The sequence below is a fragment of the Xiphophorus hellerii genome, chromosome 6, assembly GCF_003331165.1.
Source record: "Xiphophorus hellerii strain 12219 chromosome 6, Xiphophorus_hellerii-4.1, whole genome shotgun sequence".
Lineage (NCBI taxonomy): Eukaryota > Metazoa > Chordata > Actinopteri > Cyprinodontiformes > Poeciliidae > Xiphophorus > Xiphophorus hellerii.
Window position 1 is genome coordinate 11,815,841 of NC_045677.1, and position 22,917 is coordinate 11,838,757.

Consider the following 22,917-nt stretch of genomic DNA (forward strand, 5'->3'; position numbering starts at 1 on the left):
TTGCTTGAACTTTTGATTTGGTTCCAGAGTCCGGAGGAACAGGAGAGGCACAGAGTCCCAGATGTTTGAGGAGTGATGTTTCCAGAGTTGATGATGATATTGTTTGGCATATTATTTGCTGGTATCAAGTCAAGAAGCTGTGAAAGAATCGGACTAGTCACAGAAAACCTGCAAGCACCTGAATAGAAAGTTGAGTGAAAAAAAAATTGGGGAAAAAAGGTAAACTAGCAACAGGAGTAAGTATAGCCTTGTGAAGCAAAATCCATTTAGCCACATTGGTTTAAAATTGAAACAAATATAAACCTGTACATTTTTTAAGGTTTATAAAGATGGTAATTTCTTCTTCTAACATGACTTAGCACTGTATTAACTGAACTAAAATAGAACAAACAGTGCAGAGCAGGTTAACATTTCTATAATAAAACTATATAAACATTTTCATTTAATTTACAACTTTTCAGAGAGATTGGATTTTGAGCTTTTATCAGCTGTATGCTATTTTGATAAAAAAAATTAAAGAAACAAATGCTTAAAAGTATCACGACATACAATAAGTAATTACATAAGTTTCACTTTAATTAAAATCAATAAATTTACTTTTTGATGACATCCCAGTTTCCTGAGAGGGGAATTAAAATATAAAAAATGAGGGACAAAAAAGTGAGGATTGAAAATAAGAAGGAAAAGTATGATGATAGATGGTTTGGAAGACTCAGCAAATGTGCAAGTGATGAGGGGACGGAGAGAGGAAGAGCACAAATGGGAGCGATGTAGAGAAAAATATGTGCTGAAGTGAAATCTCTTTAACTAAAATATAAATCTCTAATCAAAGTCGATGCAGCTGAAGCCCAGCAGACGTACATTCAGCCACTCACGACTCGCCTGACAACAGCACTACTCAGCTGTAATCTTGTTTATCATTGCTCAATACACAGAGACAATGTAATTCAGTCGCTGCTGCAGGGAAAACTTGGCCCAAGCTCCTTGAACTGTGGTTTAGAGTAAACCAACACTGAGGCCGTATGTTCTGTTTTCATGTCTGCCTGAATATGTGCGATTATCTGAGTCAGGATAGCTGAAGGAATGTTATGACCATGCTCCACATTCGCTCAGACCTAGCGAGTTTTTCTAGAAGGCGCGTCTTTCTAGAACGCTGATTAAGAACTTTAGAAGCAGAAGCAGTTGAACGACTGAGACACAATGAGAGAAACCTGGAGAAGAAGGGAGAGAGAGGAGAAGGGGTAGGTAGGACAGAGCTACTTTGTCTCCTGTCATCTGCTACCATCTGTTTCCACTTCTGACTAAGGCTGTAATTGAGAACACTTCTTGCATGAACAGAAAAACATTTCTATCCGAACACACACAAAGAGAACATTTCTGCTCCATAAAGAAAAAAAAGGAGAAAAGAGAAAATAAACCAATGTGGTTTCAGTGACTTTAGCTATACGATCCATACAAGTGCAGGATAAATGAATTTTCTTCTGCACACACAGAACCTCTCAGACACCATCTGGACGAGTTCTGGTCTGCGGTGGAGAAAAGAGAGAGGACCACCATCTTTGTTCTGAGCTCCTGTCATTGTCATAAGACTGAGGCTTTGACCTCCAAAGCGATGGGCACACTTCCACCTACAGCTGGCAAATCTCCTAAATCTATTATGCGCTTGCACATATGCATGCACCTGCAGGAGCTTAAGTATACACAAATCAATCTCTCTCCCAACCAATGGAAAATTGAGCAGAATCCCAAGACATTAGATTATTGCCTTTGTTCTGTGTCTTTTTTATACTATGTGTACTCCAATGGATCTGAATAAAAGTCCCCACAATCAGGAGACGAAGGCGGAGGAAGGAGAAGAAGAACTGGCTACTTACAAAGCCAAAATATGAAAAAACTACAATGTACTTTTGATGACTAACTCTAAAGAGATAAAAACAAAAAGCTAACACGATAACAATACAAATAGTTTTTAGGTCAGTCAAATTGAACATTTTGGAGTTTACAACCGTTTTTTTTTATAATGTAGCAGGAGGATGAATGGGGTGAACTTTGTGATTGTGCAAGTAGGTGTTTGAGTGGAAGACCTCAAACACCTACACCTACGAACACCTACTTGTTTGTACAAAAGGCTAGCATCCATGCTAATAAACTTAGGAATAAAAGTAATTTCTTTGTTCAAAATTTTAATTTCTCAACAGCTGTTATATTGTCTAATTTTTATATGTTTTGGATTATTTAGTCATTACCTTTAAAAAATGCACACTAATACTCGCTGCAAGTTAACCAACTAATCGCATAGTATATGAAATCCATGAAAATATATATTTTTAAGCGAAAGGAAGCATAAGGAAATGCTGTGTTGGTTTCAAAGTTTCTAAAACATTTGAAAATTAATTTGTTTTAAGGCAGCATAAGTCCACATTGTTCTTCGCCCTTTTCAGATGAACCTGACAAAGAAGGGAGCTTTAACCTCTGGGTCCAATTAATATGGACTTATAGAGAATGGAAATGAAAGTTAATCTCTGACAGGTAGGATATTGGCTGCTTTCAACCTGTTAGAAAATCTCTGCTATTTCTTCAAATAAAAATTAAAAAACAGGGGCGCAATCAAAATTCGGAGTTCGTTGTAACAACAGGAAATGGGAGACGAGGGTCAGACTGGACAAGTTCAATGTTAGATCAAATAAATCAAAAATTGTTATAATAAAGACAATCTCAGTCTAAAGTGAATAAAACAGCAAGGCTGCTTCAAAGCAACCATCTGACGACCAGAGTCTGAGCTGAGATTAAATGTCTGAAGTTAATCTGATGTGAGTGCTCACCATCACATCAAAAATTTGATGCATTTTCCTTCTGAGTCCTTAGCACTAAAACACAACCACACACACATTTCGAGCTCAAAACATTCAGATGCTTTTAATCCACTGCGTATGAGTTGGAGCTCAAACAAAACCGGCTCCTTCTTGATCCAACTGCTTCCCACCAGAAACCCAACAGTCTAAAGAAGAAGAAGTAGTAAAAGACAGACACCAAAGTCAAGCAGCAACTTAAATATTTAAAGAAAACACAAATTATAAAGCTTGAACCACTCTGCACGAACAACTTTGATAGCCATTGTGATAAGCAACACTCCATTCAATTAAAAGAATGCAACACAAAAAAGAGGAAGAAAAAGGGATTGACGGAGGGGAGGGGGAAATAAGTGTTGGTAAATTACAGGCGCCTGGCAGCTAAATAGACCCATCTGTGCGGAGCTGAGAGCAGTCGGACATCACAGGACGGTCACACACATCCACCCACACAAACGCAAAGAGCTGAGCCCCAAGGGATTGGTGATTAAAGCATTTATGGGAATAGTCATTGAGGGATAAAGAGGGCTTTATAATAATGTCTTTGTTTATTTCTTTGTAAGCAGAGTTTGGAGTGGCTGGATTACTTCCATTTCCTGGTGAGCGACTTATTTCCCTTGTTGGAGAGTCTGTTCATCATCACTTTTTTTCTGGTGTGAAGGACAGGTGTGTGTGAAGCAACTTTGTTGCCACCAATATCGGCCACTGATACAAAAGCCTAAAACGGGTGTGCAATCCTGGTCCTTGAGAACCGGTGTCCTGCAACTCTTACATGTCTCCCTGGTCCAACACACTTGAATCCAACAGCTGAATCACCTCAAAAGTGCAGTCAAGTTTTCCAGAGTCCTGCTAAGAACCTCATTATTTGACTCAGGAGTGTTGAAGTGGAGATACATCTAAAAGTTGCAAGAGACCGGCCCTCGAGGCCTGAAGTTGCCCACCCCTGGCCTAAAAGCTGAAAGTACAACTGGGAAAAGTGTGGGGAGTTAACTCTCTTTTGTTCTTCACGTCCCATGTCCACAAACGTATACCGTACATGCAATCTTCAGATCATTCAGTGTTCATTTTGTTCAAAAGTCAATTAAAGTTGAGAATGATTTTTTTTTAAAACGTCTGCTTGGTCCATCAGCCTGAAGCTCATCTGATTGCTTTGAAGTGAAGCAAAGATGTCAGATTGGGGTTGAAGTTCAATCATTCACCAGCTTAAACTAATATCCGTTCTTCTGCAACCATCTGATGGCTACACCTACGAGGACATAATTGGCCTACAAGCCTTGGCTTAACAGAATGAGGAGTTTGGGAAAAACAGACATAGAGCCTGGGAAGGAAAAAAAAAAGGCTCTTGGGGAGTTGAGAGGCTGTGGGGGCTCCTCTTTTCAAACATCATTAGGACGTCTCTGTTTTATGTCTCTCGAGAGGAACAACCCCCGCCAAACGGTGACAGAAGTGGGTCGCTCTGCTTAGTCTCGGCCATATCCGGCCCTACGCGACCTGGATTAACGATGACCTGTGAGGGTCAAGTGTCCTTTTGGGCTAATTCAGGTAGACACTGGTCACATATTAGTGGGAATTGGCTCTCACTGGGAATAATCCTCAGGATTATGGTTCAAAGGTCAACTAGATAATCCTCTGATATGAAACACAGAAGCTTCTCACAAACCTGGCATCTCTTCTATCATTTTGAATCGCTCTCTCCGTAAGCAAACCTGGAGGCCATTTATTTGCACTTACAGTACCTTGCGGAAGTTTTCAAACTTTTTGAACTATTTCACATTAAGTCACGCTATAACAACTAATTTCAGTGTGTATTTTTTGTTGGGGACTCCATGTGATAGACCAAAGCAAAGTAGTGCATAAAAATAAAGTGAAAAAGCTATATGGCTTTTAAGTTATACTAAGAAAAGTCTGAAAACAGTGCAAGCCCAACCTTTGTCAAACTGGACTGGTATCTTTTGAGAACAGCAACTTTCCCAAAAGTAGCTGTTTTAAATTGAATATAAATTGAATTTAAGTATGTACTTTGACTGGGCCATTCTAACAAATTACCATTTGAATCAATTCCACTGTAGCTATGCCCTCTACTCCGGCCTCGAAAGCTGTGTTCGAAATCGTCTGCCATGAAATTGTCTGGTTGTGAAACCTCTCTGGTTGTGAGCAACAAGTCATGCAGTCTTTCTTCTATTATGCAGAGTAACTATAAAGTTGACCTCGTACAGGTTGATGTGAGTCAAGTAATGTACAATTTTTTAAGCTGCATAATGTGTGCTGGGCTTAGCAAGTCTTGCAAGTCTGTACATAAAAAAATTGAACTGCAACTCACACTGTTTACAGACAGTACTAATATACATTATCATAATAAAAACACATTCAGTAAAAATCAATCTAAAAAGAAAATCTTTTTTCCACATGCTTGTCGTATCCCCTACATGGCTTGAAGAATACTTTAAGCAAGAAATATGGTTTTCTCTTTGCCAAGGCCTGTCAATTTAGGAGTAAAGTAAATTTACAAGACCTACAAGTACTGTAGTTCCCTCTCATCATCTTCTTGGCTTCAAAGAGTTGCCTTATTTGTGCCAAAATGATTGTTTTAGGGTGAATGTTGAGGATACAAGATGGATTTCTGCAACTAGACTCATAAATTACAAACCCTGTAGCCAATACATATCCGTTCTTGTTTCGCTGTTTTTTTTCCCATTCGGGGAAGATGTTAATGGCTAATCTCTATGGGATTAAAGTGGACAAAGGCGTGCATGCACCCATAAAGGCACAAAACAGCAAACGATAACAGACACAGGAATCCTTTTAGCACAGCAGACCAGACTGCAAGACAACAGGAATGTGTGCAGATGTTCCCATAACCTGGTTAACTATTAAAATCTTCATAAACGGTCCCCGACACACTTGAGGTCTGTTCTACAAAGTATTCTGATGTCTAAATGGCTCAATTGCAGTTTGGCACAGAGATGCAACACCTCAGATGGATTCTTCAGGGGGATGTTTGGGAGAAAATAATAGTCTTGGTTAAATGAAAGATATCCTAGGTTTCCCAGTCGTCTGAACATAGCTGTAATAAGTTATCTGTCAGTTTTGTCATTATGTTTGGAAATCTAATTTTGCCTTTTGCTTTATTTTGGTATTTAGATTCGGCTGATTTCTTTGGTTCAACTTCAGTTACTCGCTTTCCCTCACAGCTGCACCCAGATTCTAATCAACTACCTGCTCCTTGTCCAGTAATCAACTCTCCAGTTTAAATATCCCTCAGCTGGTCAGCTCATCTTGTTGCCTCCATCATGGTTTCTGATGGCCTTTGTGTGTGTTTCTCTTGACTTGATTCTTTTAAAGTGTTGCTTTTGGGTTTTTTTTCAAACATGTGTCCTCTCTTCAGTTGGGTCCTGCTTTTCATGGCAGCTTTATTTTTGGGAAATCAGGTGTAAGCTTTAAAAACTAAGTTTATCAGAATTCATCATGTAAAAATGTTTAAACAGAAGGTAAAATAAGAAGATACTTTGACAAAGGTATTTTAATAAAGTCAAACACCACAGCAGTTCTAATCAAAGTGAAGCTTGTCATGTAAGTAGCTATGTAGATGCTGTCAGCATATGAATTTGACTGTACAAATCAGCTGTTGTGAATCAGCTTCAGAAAGTGAGTACTAAAAACTGTAACCCAGAATCTGAGGGAAAAAATGTTGTCCTTGTTGTGGGTAGAGTGCACGAAAAACGGCTTGTCAAACTGTTTAAGATAACTTGGACAAAAGGGCATTGAAAAAGCCTCGACCACTTCAATTGTTTGTGTTGAAGTATTTTTGTTAGTGGTAAATTTAAACATAAATTTTACTTTTCAGAATTTGTTTTAGGGAAAACATTTCCTCACTGAAAATTGCGTTTCTAAAGAAGAAATTGACCCTAATGTTGAAAACATACTCAGAATTAAGTCGGTTAGTTCATTTTTCAGAGTTGTTTGGAAACTGTCAGTCCACACTCACCTGAATCCAATACATATTCTAAACTGAACTGAACCGCTTATCCCTATCGAAGCAGAGTCCCAATCAGCTTCAATAGAGACTCTGAACGAATGCACACACCAACAGCCACAATATGACCCAACAAATGGAGCATTCCACTTAGGAGAACTTTACACACTTGATTGCTTGGGAAAACAACATTGCTTGGCTTTGCTCACTTTAGTTGTTTCTCAGCTGCACAAAACCATGAAACCGCATGTGGCATCCTGCAATTTAACACACCAATGCTGAATGGGGAAGCGAAGGATGAGAGGAAATAGAATTAATTCTGAGCCAATCAGCAAGCTACAGTGACATACAGATCTCAGGCTATTGAATATGCCCTTATGCTTTCCCCGCTGCGTTCTTACTCTTTTCCCTCTCCTCTTCTTGTCATTTTCTGAGTCATGGTGACTGCGCTGTAGGCTCCCCTAGTTCCTGTACCTGAAAAAGGCCAGTTATGCAACAATCCCCACCACTCTTCCCCCTGCATGTTGCACTTGAGCACCAGAAATCTGTACACACCATCTTTTCTTGCGTAAGAATATTTACACCCTTACAGTGGTCCCTTCAACTCACCCCAAAAGTTACAGCACCACCAGGAATTGATGCTTCAATGCGAACGTATTTTCAGCACAGCAGAAATAATCCATAAATTCCCCCTACCACTCAAATTTAGCATCAGGTGCCTAAGATCCCTTTGCTTTTTGAAATACTCCCCAGTTGAACTGTTAATGTCATGCCTGTTTCCCAAGGAGAGCACAACCTGCTTGATTTAATCACTCATACTTTTGGTGGCAGCTCCAGCATAAAAATAGTTTGTGTGTGTGCGTGCATGTGGGGGTGCAGCGGTGTGTGTGTGTGTGTAGAGCAGATACTCACCCCTTCATTAGGATAAGCCTCCCAGCCGAGGTCAGCCAGTGCCGACATGGAGTCTAATAAAGTAACTGCAACAACAGAAGAAGGGGAAGAAAAGCAAAAACATTAGCCGTTAATGTTCAAGAAAAAAACAAGTACCGTAGATATTTTGAGTTTCTTTCAAACATTATGTTCAACTAAAAACAACCACCTAAATGCTCTCAAAATGTTTTCATGAGTCATGCAATGTGTCATGTGTTGCTTTTGAGTGTTTTAACACTGGAATCACTATCAGTTTTGGTTTGTAATTTTAACTTCAAAATAAAGATGTAAGGGGAAGCAAATATAGTCTAGGACAAAGCATCACAAAAACAAAACACAGTTTTTCACTTAATAAAAAGGTAATGTCATATCTTAGAGCCAGAAAAGATGCAAATCTTCAAAATGTAAAACATAAATCACAAATTGACTTTCAATTAATTTTCAAAGCATATTAATTATTTTAAAATGCATTTTCTGAGTCTTTGGATTCAAGCATTTCTACAAAATTACTACCATGTATTGATGATCCCTATGGATATGAAAATACTCAAATTAGTAGCTTCAAGAGGTTGAGAAACCCTATGAAGGCCAACTCCACAGGAGCTAGCATCCAAATTAGTCCAGCAGTCATTTGTGAGCATAAAGTTTAGTACGTAAAAAAAAAAAAAAAAACTGCACTAATTGCCACAGACATTACTTTTTATTTTTCCTTTGTCAGCACATAATGTCTGCCAAGTATCCTATCAAATCAACATACACTGACTCCAAAAGTTCCTTCTTCTTGCAGGTAAGATAATTAGGAGCAGCAGTGACTGTTTTCATTTTTCAGCGAGTCAAATGAAGGAGAGAGCAGATGACTGCTTTTTGATCATCAGTCTATTGGCTTCACTCTTAACTTCTACAAGTGTAGCATTAACGTGATGTGACTTTTGGGGCGAAAGTAGATCTTGTTACAGCTTAACTAGTTTAGCGATTATTACATATGGTGGCTTTGGAATAACATTTCAGTGAGAAGTGAAACCTTCACATGTAAAATCTGACATGATTTTGTGTATAAAAGTGAGATTTTCTGCTGCATCTATTCACCCTTGCAGCAAGGTTTCTTAAAGAGCTGGAGTCCTACCACAAGTTTCCATTGCGTTATGTATTGATAAAGCCCTAAGCTACCTTGTGCTCCTTTTATTCCATATTTCTCACTTTAGACATAGAAAAAATGAAACTCATAAGCAGCAAGACCAAGAACAAATAAAGTTTTAAAATAAAGATTTATTCCTGTGAACTCTGCATTTTTTATTAACTCATATTAACAAAATTGTTTTTCAAGGCAAAGTAAATCATTTAACTCACGTAGAAACTTTTTTCATTTAAAATTTATTTTGAACACAGTTAAATCCTCTGCAACTAGGCTCAATAGGGTAATGAATGCACAGTGTATTAGGTGAAAAAAATGAGTCAACAAAGCACCACAAAGACCCGCAGGAGGCGCAATAAAAATATAGACAAATTGTCGAGGAAAGTTCAAGGCCAGTACATGCAACTAGTTATTACCTGTTTAAGTGAGGGGATTTATTCAGGACTGACTCACTCAGGTCTTAATCAGCACCTCTGACCATCAATATTTAATCAGCATCCATCTGCAGAGACCGCCGCGTCTCTACCTTCAGTTTTTCTCTGTCAAACACAACGTGTTTTTCTGCCAGGTTATATGTTCTCTATTAAAAATCTTAAGGTTAATACCTTCAGTCCCCAGAACACTGATCAAATTCGTGAGCAAAGATTTAGCGCAGTTTAAAGTAGTAAACATTTAAAAGTAAAATGCTTTTTTATGAGAAGCAATAATCTAAATGCATTACACTTTTGCAAATGTGACTAAGTGCTCTTAGAGAATTAAAAGGGGTTGTACTGCTGATGTATGTAACTAACTTGCTTTTTTTTTACTACTTTCTGTCCCTCTCTGCTTCTGGTTTTCATGCTGTTCATCAGACAGCTTTTTTTTCCAACCCAACACCCCATGACAGCAGGGTGGGCTGCCATGCTGTGGAGATGTAAGCGTATGTGAATTTTGTGCGTGTGATAGTTCACCTGGTCTTTCTGCTTGTGTCTGTGTGCGCTCGCAAATCGCAGACAAGCAATATAATTTTACGCATTGTATAATGAAGCAGACAGAGACGTTGCCCAGCGGAGCTGAGCTGATAGATTAAATGAGAGGGATGAGACCGACAGAGCAGAGGAGAGGTGCTGTGCGGCGAAAGGTCAGAGTAGACCTCCAGCCTGTGCGTGTATTTAGAGCAGCTAAAGACTCTTTAGAGTGTTTTCCTAGGGTTTCAGGGCTTTAGAGTCCCATGCTGAAACAGGACATAATAGTGTAATCATATATGATTTTAAGCGAGTGGTGAGCTACATACTCCCCAGTATAATCATCTGTCAGGGATTGACAGAAAAGAGATAAAGGCTTGTCAGTGTAGTGTGATAATGCTGTTTTAATGCTTTCACAGATTACAACATTCTTGAAACAAAGAATGTTAACACTAGGTAGTTTAACACTACTTTTTTTTTTAATTTACATTTACTTCAACTGATTTACAATATATTCTAGTTTTCCTCATTGCAGCCAAAGTGCATCTTGTTGTTCTAATGTAAAACAGGATCTGATGTATCACATTACATTAAAAAAATTGTTGTAGACTAAATGTGTCGAGTCTACTTACATGAACTAGAGTCATTGTTTTGACAACTGTTTTGATAAGCAATGGAGCCTGTTTAAATCTTTCATTCATCAACTCTCTGCAGTTGTCTGGCTCTGCTGGTAAATATGTTGTTCTCTTCGATATTTGGGCTGGTTAAAATAAACAAATGCATTATTTTCTCATGTCTCCATTCACTGTGTCGGGTTAAACGGTGCAAATCAGATGAAATACTTTACATGCTTAATAGGCAACAAAGTTATTTACAAAAACTACTGGAAGGCAGCTACCTGGACTTTAGAGAACCGAACTGGCCTGCTTTACTATCCCGTGAATCAAACTTTTTTGTCTTAGAAGATGGTGCTCCAGCTAAATTATGCAGCACAGATGGACACTTAGAAAAGAACTATGCATTCACACTTACAGACCCATTTAATTATTCAAAATGAGAAAATTTCAAAAGACAACCACTCACTGGTACTAACTTGCTGTCACAAATCTGATGAGTCTTTGGCAACATGACTTCTGCAAGCTAAAGCAGGATTTTAAAAAAACCTGACTGGTTGTTGAGTTGGTTTAAATCCACAAAGTGATTTTATACATACCGTAGTTCAGTGTAGTTTAACACTTGCTACAACAACCATTTAGTTTTTAGCTTAAATCTTCTGAATAGCAGCGTGTTGTGATCATACTAGAAACACTCACCTCTTTCCAAAGCATGTTGTTAATGTATAACTTTAACATATTACAGATTTGTTTTAATACACCAACAGGGGTAGCATCACCTTCTCAATTTTTAGGCTAGTTGATATTTTGCTCTTCACCAACTTTTTACAGTTCATGTAGACGAGTTGCAATCACGTGACAAAACAGATTTTTCCCAGATGAAAAATGAGGAACAAGGTGGTGTAAATTACAAGACAGGAACTGCAAACCCTGACAAATGCTACCGAAATATTGTGCTGCACGATAAAGTGGCAGCTTTACACTCTTATAAAAACACTGACAAGATTTGCAAACAGCAGCAGATGGATGCACTCAATTTAACTAATCACATGTGACTAGTTTTAATCCTTGGAGCAGTTGTTCAAAACGACCACATACTCGACCATTACCAGTCGATGTTTGAGAAAAAAAGTCAGACTTGACTTTGTGCAACTTTTCGTTCCATGGTGGCAGAAGATAATGTTCTGGTTTTTGCTCTTTTTATACTTCATAATGGACTCGAGTGTAAGATGTCATTCTTTAATGTTTGCTGTAAATAGACGATGAAACCTGTAAGTTGCTTCGAAGCCGTCTCTCCTGCACTTCAATGATGTCACAGTGACTAGTTGAAGTCAACTTGACCTGTTGACCTTGACTTAGAATATGAAGACATGTGACTCCTAGTCACCATACTGGTTTGTGGACATAATAAACAAACCTTTTGGAAATAAAATCCAGATGATCTGCACCTTCGACCAAAATGCAAAGGTTCCAAAAAGAGCTTAGAGCCACTAGTTAATCTAAAGTGCTACTAATGTCGTTACATATTCAAAAGCCATTTTGCAGCCTTTGCGAAACTGTAGCCGACATAAAGCTACACATAAACACTTTTTCTCCACTCTTCACACTTATTGTCAATAGCACTTATTAGTTGCAATCAATGACTGGACTCATCAATAATGTATAACCTATGGTTTCCAGCCTGCTGACACAGCCAGTACGCAAATAGCCAGTGTGTGTGTCCTGCATGCATGTGTGTGTTCAAAAGATGAGAGAAAAATGTAAAGCCTGTATTGTGTTTAAGTCTGATAATCATAAATCTCGCTGTCTGTTGCCATGTAATCGGATTACTTCACCTTTGCTCCATGTGTTCTATAGGGAATTGGTTTAATAGGAACTATAAACCTGGGCAGAAGTGGAAGACTACATTGAAAATCACTAGAGATAAGACAGATATCGGAATCAAACAATTTTCAGCAATTAGACACTCAAAAATCTATTTTTTTCTCCTTTTTAAAAATATTAAGCAAGAACTACAAAGCTGCGTTGTCATCTCTGACAGGGAGGTGTGAAGAAATGAAATCAGAGGAAGAACGGTGATGTAAGAAGCTACTTATGAAAAAAATGGGCAAATGTTTGCATGCTGTGAGAGGCGAGACTTTGGCGGACAATGAGCCTAAATATCTAGTTAGCTTAGGGAGCTAAAGACTTAGCAGCATATACATCATAAATCTGCAACAAAACTAATTCATGGTTCTCTTTTAATAATCTAAAACATAATCACTCACTCTAAGACATGTTTTGTGAAATCAAATCCCCAGCTTGATTAACAGCCAAATATGACTTATTACGCCCACGCTGCAGCTTCTTTCAAACGCTGCTGCTCTGAGATGGCATAAGAGTAAAAATGTGAGTCATGGACAAACATTACCTTCTCTTTCCCAGGCTCTTACCAGTGGAACTAAACGCTCAGCTCCGTGGATATACACATGTGACCTGATTACTGCGAAGGCTGTTTGGTTACAGAGAGACAAGCTGTCTCATCGATTTTCAGCATCAAACTGTGAGGTTTACATTCTGGAAGTGAAAGATGAGGAGAAAGTGGGGGTGGACGGTGTGAACCTTTGAATCACAAATTCCTCTACAAACGACACTCTAAAATTTTGAAACCTCAACATCCAAGTGTCATTTTTTTTGTCTCCTCATCTCCCTCTGCGTCTATTTTTTTTTTTTCCTCAGTGCCGTTTCCTCTCTCTGGGGTGTCTGTGTCTCCCGTGTTTTATTTTTCTTGTTCCCTCTTTCTCTCCGCTCAATGTCTCTCCGCCTCTCTCTCGTTGGACGCCATCCATGGCTTCAGCTGGGCGGCGAGAAGCTGCAATCCACACGCCAGAAATCAAACAAAGCTGCCAACAGCCAGGCTGGCACACAAAAGAGCCAGGACGCTTACACACAATCAGCCACACGCACACACAAACGCACGCTCACGAAACAAGACAAACACACACCTTAAGATGATGCCAGGGCCACAAAGACAAAGACCGCTCAATAAGACCACCACACAGCCTCGGCAGTGAGGACAATAAGTGACTACATAATGAGTTCATTAGATCTTTTCAGCTTAAATCCATGACAGTTAACGTAAAGCAGGTAGATGTGGGCCACCAGGTGGCTCAGTGGTAGAGTTAACCTCTGTTCGATTCCCATCTCTGGACCATTTACTGCATTTCTTCCCCTTCTCTCTCTGCCCTTCTTTCTGTCCAGCTACTAATTAATAAGGGGTGCAACAAAAACATTTACACCAGAAAGAAAAAATGTAGAAGTGCCAGAGTTTAAATCAGTTCCACTATGTTCATTATGCAAAGTTTTTTTTTTCTTTGATTGAGTTTCTCTTTCTTTAATAAAACTTGTTTTTTTCTTCAAGAAAATGCTAATCAGAGCTCCGAGTAATCAAGGTCCAGCAGTGAAAATCTTCTGCAAACAGAAAAATTTAAAAGGAAATGTAAACGAGTTGCTGATCATTCATTTTGAGATAAACTGCAACACAGTAGTGGGTGTTTTGCAAATAGCATGAGTGTAATTATTTCCATTAGTATGGAGCCTGATATTCATATTTATGCTGGGGTTTTTTTTCCAAATAAAAAATAACAAAAAAAATTTCACTTTCACAGAGTCTCACATTTGTATGTTAGAAACACAAAAGTTGTGCTTTGGTAATAATTTGACATGCAGCTGTTCAATTTATATATGAAGTTTAAAGTTCACTGCAAATGAACACAATCCAAGACAACAAAGCTATTAACCTAAAATATTTTTGCCATGTTTTGCTTCTTCTATAATATTAATTATTCACTAAATGTCATAGAATCTGTTGCTATTTTCATGTTATTAAAGAATCTAGATTTCTTCTGACAAATGCTGATTCCCATATATAATACTTTATGTCCTAAACTTAACAAAACCAGTAGATTGTTTTGTTGTCAAATTGGGGAAGCTAGTGATATTAAAAGCTTGAAACATGCCAGATGGACTGGTATTGTTTGTGGTGTGTATATATCCACAGACACACACGCACACACACTGAAAATCTAATAATTAGCCAGTCACTGGAACTAACACCATGATTGGCAATAATAACACCAATTAATGTCAACCTGTGGAGCAATCTCCAGGAAGTCTTTATCGACGGACAAATTCCTTACGCAACTGTTGCTCAATGATTTGAAATCCTGATCTGATATCAGGTAATAAAACACTTCAAAATCACTTTGTCTTTGTCTGCTTTCATAGAATTTAGCCACTTTATAGTTTTTGTTTATTTTTCTGAATCCCAGAATTATTATTTTTTATCTTATTTGCACCATTTCTGCCACCTTAAAACACAATACCAAACCTCTTCAGCATCTAAACTCTGCTGAGTAACAGCACCAGTAGACGGACAGATACACTTTTAATATCTCTGAATATTCCCACGACACACACGCAAACCTTTCCCCCTTCCTCCTCTCCAGTGAGAGTGCAGTTCAACAGGCGCTAGTGTTGTCAGGGCAACAAATGAGCGGATGGAGAGCAGGATGAAGGAGTGGGAGGACTTGAGCTCTGAACTTTTAAGAATAAATGGGCATCCTACCAAGACAGCTACACTTGCTGTCTTTTCATCAGACTGCTCTCCACTCATCCACAAACCACCAGAGGCTCTCAATCAGTCCTTGAGCTCTTTCACTGTGCACACTCTCATCTTTTCTTCATCTAGTCTTATTGAAGCCGGGTACCGCAGCATATCCCTCCAAGATGACTTTTACTATATGTGATGTTTTTGTCAACATAAACCACTTTTTCCACCGTTTGACAAAGAAATGAACATTTTTGAGTAAGTTTTATAAAATCTCAGCATGTTGGAAATGTGTTACAATAAAATAAAATGCAGAGAAAGCAGCTGCAAATAGATATTTGCCAGCAAAATCCTTACCATTCCATAGTCTTCATCAAGCATTTTAGGTTCCATTTTAAAAAAAAGATGTTTTCAAGACATTTATTTTCTTCATATTTCACTAAGTGAATTTTTATATATCCAATATTTTTCATTGAAATTCTAATTGGCTTTTTAACTGTGTGGGAAGTTTTCTTTTTTGCAGTAATGATACTCATTTAATTTCCAAACTGTTTCTTTTGGAAGAAAACAGAATCCAGATTGATTTCAGAGAAAAAAAACATTAGTTGAGCCTTATTGCCTTTTGCAAACTAATTCTATGTATGAATAATTTAATTGGCAAAAATTAAAGTCTAATCCTGCTCCTGCTTTGATTCACCACATTTTTCATAGCTACCCCACTATCTATTCTCTATGATTTTGTAAACCTTTATAAAGAAAAAAGTTAAATTCATTTCAGTTTGGCCTGGACTAAATTAGGAAAATTAAAATCAATTATAATAAGAATCGTGTAGGGAAATATCACTGGATTTTACATCTATTTACATAACATAGCAGCTGATTCTGCTGAGGAAAATCCAATTAGGTTTTACCTTGCATGCATAAATGATGGTTTCTGAATCATAGTTGGCTGACTTACAGCATCAGAGCAGAAGATAAAAGCTGTTCAGACAGAATATCACCTTTAATTTTTCCCTGAAATAGCAAAATTACACTTGCAAACATCTGGTTCAACAATTGGCTCCTTTTTTGAGATAAATTACTACACACCAGATGGTAGATTACATCATTAGACTGAATAAAAAACAATTTCTTCCAGGTAAATAAAATCTAAAAAAAAATGCATTCATATCTCTGACAACTGCTTATTGACTGTTATTAATGGGGTAAAAAAAACAAATGGATGCAAACAGAGAGACATTAGCTTTGAGAATATTTCAACTACATATAAAGTTAAATGAATGGGACATGTTATATGCCTTAAAACAGTGCGAGCCAGCTAGCAGGTAAAAATAGCACTAGTCAAGCTGTGCCATTTGCAATATTGTACAGAGAAGCATTCAGCACTTTCAACAAGGCTTTACTCACTCAAGAGTTTAGGTTCCCTAATATTCTGAGTCATAAGGTCATGGAAACCACCAAACCAATACCGCTTCAAAGTAAATACAATCAGCACAATGTATATGCCCATGAACTCAATAATTGACTGGACAGTACAGTGACAGTATACACTCCATCAGTATAACATAACGAACATAAGTATTATGATTGTGTTCCAATATCCATTTTATAAACAAAAGATTCTGAAGGATAGATTTAGTATAGTGCCTCAGCACAGGGTTAATCAGACAGGTCACCAAAAACGCATTTACAGCATTGTAATGCGTCCATGGCAACAGTTTTTCAAACAATACACCCTGATTTTTGAAAATTGCTAAGTCTAGACACATGCCTTTTTTGTAATGTGACTGACTTTAAATGATAGACAGTAAACCAACAGAGATCACAAGCAGGTTTAGTCAAGGACGTGACTGACTGATGGCAATCTTTTAAAAATGTTATTATCTGGAGCACATTAAATATCCTTACTTTCAAAGAATGCTACTCTGACAGACACCTCTCATCAAATTGCTAAAGAACATCACCAGGAAAATGTACCGCCACCCAAAAAGAAAACAAACAAAACAAAACAACTTCTTGGGAACACGAAATAGATCTTCAGGCATTAACTCAGTTCTAAACATTACAGATCCTAATCTGACTAAACATCTGTGGGAGGCCCTGGGCCAAACCACATCCACAAAGAACTCCCTCATCCACCCACCCTGTTTATATGCTCCTGTCTTTGCCCAAATCACATTTGTTTTAACATCATGAAATGATGTAAAAGTACTCTAGACAGCTAGCTTGAAAGAGGTAAGGGTACAGTAAAATTAACAGGGATGTGGCTGTCTACATTTTTGCCAACCTTCAATTTATTCATTTTAGATCTGCAAAAGTAAAAACTCTGAATATTTCTCACATAAAAAGCTTGCACCATTGGAGCTCCACTGCAGCAGAAGGCATATTAGCCTGTGCTGCTGACAGCGCTAGCAGGGACTGAAAGGAGGATATTCTTACAGACAATGACAGGAGCACTGCACTAGTTTGTCGCTTGAAGAGGCTCCGGAGTATGTGGAGAGGGGGGGATTGGGTCTTCGGTTCGCCTGTGCATGCTTGTTGAATGCTTACAATGTTGAACTCTGACACCCAGTCAGATCCAGACACTTGTTTTTCTTTAATAAGCTTCTTCCCTCGGTACGTCCACGACTCATCAAGGGAGCAGAGTAACAAACACACAAAACAAAGCCCACGAGCAAGCACAAAGAAACCTTGAGAATTCAGAAATAAGTTGCTGTACAAACCAGAGACGCATGCAGATATTGTGGCACGCTCTGCTCAGCTGAATTAAACAGCTATTGAGAGCCGAGAGCAGAGAATAAGAGGTAAGGTAGGTAATTCAGAGCTAATGGTTTAGGAATGTCTCTAATATCGTTTACTTCAAATGTGCATTTCTTTTCTGCTCTTCTTGACCTTTTTTGTTCTCTGTCTTGAGACATTCCATCTGACAGAAAGAGCATACACACTCACACTCACCCACACCGGCACAGAGAGCTGTCACACAGTGGTTGGTCACAGGAGGGTAAATTGGCCTGGAGTCTCTGGAGTTGGCTGTAGTGTTAGAGGCAAAGAAGAAATCACATGACACATAAAAGTGTGCTCAGGCCGGCTTCTGTTGTGGATGCTCACATCAGTTCAGAATGATGAGACTTTGTGACCTGCACTTGCACCTCAAAAGCAGAAATTATAGAAAAGTATTGGTTTTGCACATGCAAATATAACAGGTAACATTTATAATTTTAAGAGGTACCGATCAAAGGTTTGTGGATAAATAGGAAGACCTTCCGAAAATAATTTCAGCAGATTACGATTTCGCTTAAAGCACTTTATTAAACAACATACAAAATAATGTTTTCTACTCTTTCTGAATAGTTAATGAATGTGATATTATACATATTACAAGCAGAAGCGACTTCTCACTGCCTGTGTGTGAAAGAGCAGTGATGGAAATACAAGGGACAAAATGATTTAAACTGTGTTGTTCTTTATAGTAAAGATTAGCATACAATAAATATCTCCATAATATTAACAGACAGGGCATGTGAGAGGTTTTATTGTGAAACTCTGTTTACTCAGTACATTAATTGTGGATGCGCATTTTGAATCAGTCAATTGTTCCATCAATCAAAATGTTTTGTGGAGATATTTTCTCATGCAGAACATGCATGTGTAACACAATAAAGAGAAATAAAATACTAAATATATATAATATTGCTAAAATTGTGACCAACTTAAATAGAAACAAGATAATAAACATGAGTGATTATATGGTGTTTGCTAAAAACTATTAATAAATTAAATGCAAATAAATGACGTTTTAAGATCACAAAACCATTTTCATTTGGAATTAAGTGATGAAATCTAGTCTTTTCTCACTGCTTGAGAAAAGACTAGATTTGCCAGCCCACAGACTATACCCATAACCTAAAAACGAAGCTGAACGCTACTCTATCATTCACAGGCGCAGCACAAAACAAGCCTGTAGAACAAACATGAGAATAACAGAAGGATGGAAAGAAGGAAGTAAACAACATTTGATTCAAGCAAAAATGTTCAGGACTAGGTGGAGAGGGAGCAAGGGAAAAAGAAAGAGAAGAGGACAAGCTTGACAGTGGTCAAGGCCCACTGATCAGTGATTGGAGTAGCAGTTAAGGGCTCGTTCAGAGAGGGGGAAGGGGTCAGTAAACGTGCTGATGGTGAAGAGGTGGGAGCCCACTTACACCCAAACCTCAGCACAGCCATCAGATACCAGAAAATGACAGAAGGGTTTCTCTGACATTAATGAACTTTGCATCCTACAGGAATCATTCAACCTTACGAACTGTCAAGAATTACACGAGCCCCCTTACTGTGAGAACTCAAGTGGTACTTTAAGTTAAAGCTAAAACGATTCACCGTTTAGTTCAATGAAATTGCTTTTTCTTTTTTTTTTTTACATGAAAAGGTTATTCTGACCAAGTGTGTTCCAGCAGCACACATTTCACGCAGAAAATGATTAAGAACACAGATCTGAAGTAAAGACAGTCTCTGAAACATTGGTGACATAAAAATGGCAGAAAAACACATTACAAATGGCACTGTGGTCACTACCTGTTAATTTGCTAATGAAAACTCAAAACTATGGCGAATCAAAGAGTTGTGCTGCAGGTATAGCTATGGGAAAGGGATATTACTATAAAAAATAGATATGTCATTGCTGCTTTGGATTTAAAAGAAAGGACTCAGCTGGGATCTAACAATAAACATATCTGCCACATATGGTGTTTGATCACCAGTAGGCGTGATCTCTTCCATAAATAAATTAACTATACATTTTGTTGGTCTGGAGAACAAAGTTATACCGTATATCACCCCAGTGCCAGGGAGGAAAGATACTGCAATTACCTTACAGAAGCAATAGTTTATCCCCATCAATCTGGGAGAGGATTTAAGTTACTTGTAAACAATTTAAATTAGTAAATAAACAATAATTATTTTTGTCACAAAGAAAAATAATATACAAGTGGAAAATACTGAGCATAGTTGTTCATTTTTGAAATCCCAGCAAATTCATGTAAAGGTCCAAATGTCAAAGGTCATGCCAGGAGAAATATGAGATTCTCCTGTCTTCTCTCTACAAAGATAATGACGGCATCATTTAGGTGCATAATTTTGATGGTTCATTTTGCATCAAAATGAACCAAAAGTTTTTGGAACAGGGTCCTTTAGGCATATTACTAAAGTGGAGCTGCTTTGCCATAATGCACCTCTCCACACATAGCCAAAACAAAGCATGTATGATATATCAGTACAAACACCTCATACCAACTGTGAAGCACGGTGAGGAAGGAGTGATGATGTTTGCTTATTTTACAGCACCTAGATTGTGAGTCATGGAAAAGAACAAAAACACAAAAATACTGTAAATCTACAATGAAATGAAAAGCAAAGGAAAAAAAGCCAACTGGGTCGGCCCAGACCTCAGCCTATTAAAATGGTGTGGTTGGGACCTTATGATAGCTATGCATAAACATATACCCACAAACCTCAAGGAAGTAAAGCAATTCTGTAATGAAATGTGGGTAAAATGCCCATCACAACACTGTAAGAAACTGATGAAGTTATACGGAAAATAACAACATCAAGATGAAGGCGGTTACTGACTACTGAGTGACTGGGTGCACTTTTCTTATGACTGTAGCCACAGTAATGGAAACTTTCTATTCCTATGTTTGTAAGATAGTTGCTAAATTCTAAATGTTCACTTACTCACTACATCACATTTCATGCTTTTTATTTTACTTAACAAGGAACCCAAGAGAGATTTACTGTTCAGGTTAGGAAAAAAGGTTTAGTACACATTTCATCTTAATCTGGAAAAATTCATCTATCTCAGAAAAGTGGCAAAGCAAAAAACAACTCATATACGGTGAATGACCAGACAAATAAAAATTCTGAGCCATTCACCTTTTGATCTCCATTCTGAACGACCCAAAAGGCTCTGAATAGTAGCTAATGCCTGAACAAACATGGAGAAGACATTTAACAGCTTGTTTGTTGTTTTTAAGGAAACATGAACCAGTAAAGTTGGTTGCTATATACTGGTACCTGAAAGGAAATCTGGTACTACCCCCTTCATTAACATTAAAAGAAAGTTCAACTGCTACTCTGCCACTTCATTTGGTCCTAATGAGCATGACTTGTTGCATCTTCACAATATAAGTTTTATGGGGACTGTTTTATCTGCCGAACCAAATTCGATGCTGTTATTTCACAGCAACAATGAGCTTGAACACCATAAACTGCACATAAAACCACAAGGAGCTATTTGATGTGTTAATTCAATGAGTTGATTATGTTTTGTGCTTTGCTGTCTGGATTAATATTTGACAGCGATGTCATATAAAGCATTACCAGGCAATGTTTACCAAGAATGCCACTACGAATGCTTGCACATCTTCACATTCAAACCGCTGCAGTGACAAAACTTGTGCCCAGCAAGACAACACAAAGGCTCAGGATAGAAGCTGAGCTGTTTATTTTATCTTTTGCTACCTGTCAGTCTTTGTTCTTCTTGTCCTTCTCTCGTTTGATTTGTGTCCCCTCAGCTCCACACTGTACCGCCCAGAAGCACACACACACACACACACACTCCCAAACGCACAATGAATCCATAATGAGGCGAAGCCCTCGTGGCAGAATCATTTTCTGTCACTGGCTCATATTTATAACCCTATCTATCAGTCAGGCCCCGGACTATGTGACACTATTCTCTGACCACCTAACTGCCCCCCAACCATACATTAAAACAGGATGAGTGGGTGGAGTTATGGATGTGTGCCTTGATTCTGTGGTTTGTGGGGGTTTGTTTTTGATTTTTATCTTCTTCGCGTCTTGTTTTCATTTACTTGTCTTGTCTGTGTTTTGTTTTTCATTAGTTTTGGTTTTACGGTTCTTTGTTTGTGTCCTTGCTTGACTTCCAGAGTCTGTGTTTTCCAGTTGGTCTAGCTCGCTGCTTCCTGCACACCAGGATTGAATTTACGTATTGGCAAACTTCCCATGGTTACTTTGTCCTTTAGATTCTTGTCAGTCTGTGTGTTGGTCCTTTAAATGTCAGACTCACTTTTGTTTCTGCGTTGTTCTGCTTTGGACTCGTCTTAACCTACACACGTCGGTGCATCCTGTTTTATCTCAGGTAATAAAATTTATTTGTTGCACATCCTCCATTCTCATGAATACAAGGTGGTGCTTGGGTCTCAAACGCACCATGCTGACATTATGTGTGTCCTATGAACAGGCATCCATTTGGATGTGTTTTTAGATGTGTTTGTGCAGACAAGCAAAATGGTTTCAATAGTTGCCTAGGATCAGTTGAACAATGAGAAACTGAAGAATAACATCAATAGCTCATCAGCTAAAGCACTATTCCAAACTATTGCCAGGTCATCCAAAACAACGCTCTTTAGTATGGATGCTATTGCTAAGTAGCGAACACTCGGAGCTGGTAGATTTCAGTTTGAGTGGGATGCTTAAAAATAAATTAAGAGATGAAAAATGCACCAAGGTGCAAGCAGCTATTTAAAAGGAAACTGCAGGTCAAAGCATCTGCAGCTCGTTTAGGTTAAGAGGAAGCAAGAAAGATTGAGAATCGGATTGGAAAACTTTGAGGAAGCATTTAAACTTCCAACAACTATTTTTCAAGAAAGCAACTTCCACAAATGTAGAACTTTTCCATCACAAGGACCATCACGAGGCAACAAAGAGAGAAAGCATACACTTATTCTTGGGAAAGCTTAGAGAGACGAATTAACTTGAAGAGAATGTAGGAGTATCCAGAGAGAGAATATGTGTGCAAGGGAAGAACATGCAAACTTCATGCAAAAATGTTTCAGGCTGGAATTTATCCTCAGATGTTGTTGATCAAAGGCA

At 38.2% G+C, this 22,917-nt stretch overlaps 1 protein-coding gene across 3 annotated transcripts in view; it reads right to left on the reverse strand.

Moving 5' to 3' along the window:
• The window catches only part of LOC116721665 (ephrin type-A receptor 3-like), a 104,669-nt gene that overhangs the window by 76,917 nt on the left and 4,835 nt on the right, over positions 1 to 22,917 (reverse strand). For 2 of the 3 annotated variants that reach the window (XM_032565530.1, XM_032565529.1), the window contains exons 2-3: positions 17,986 to 18,060; positions 7,735 to 7,799 (exon numbers count right to left, since the gene is read on the reverse strand). In XM_032565530.1, the coding sequence (XP_032421421.1) occupies positions 7,735 to 7,799; positions 17,986 to 18,060 (140 nt within the window). The remainder of the gene's footprint in view (positions 1 to 7,734; positions 7,800 to 17,985; positions 18,061 to 22,917) is intronic. The other variant, XM_032565531.1, reaches the window with a different exon arrangement.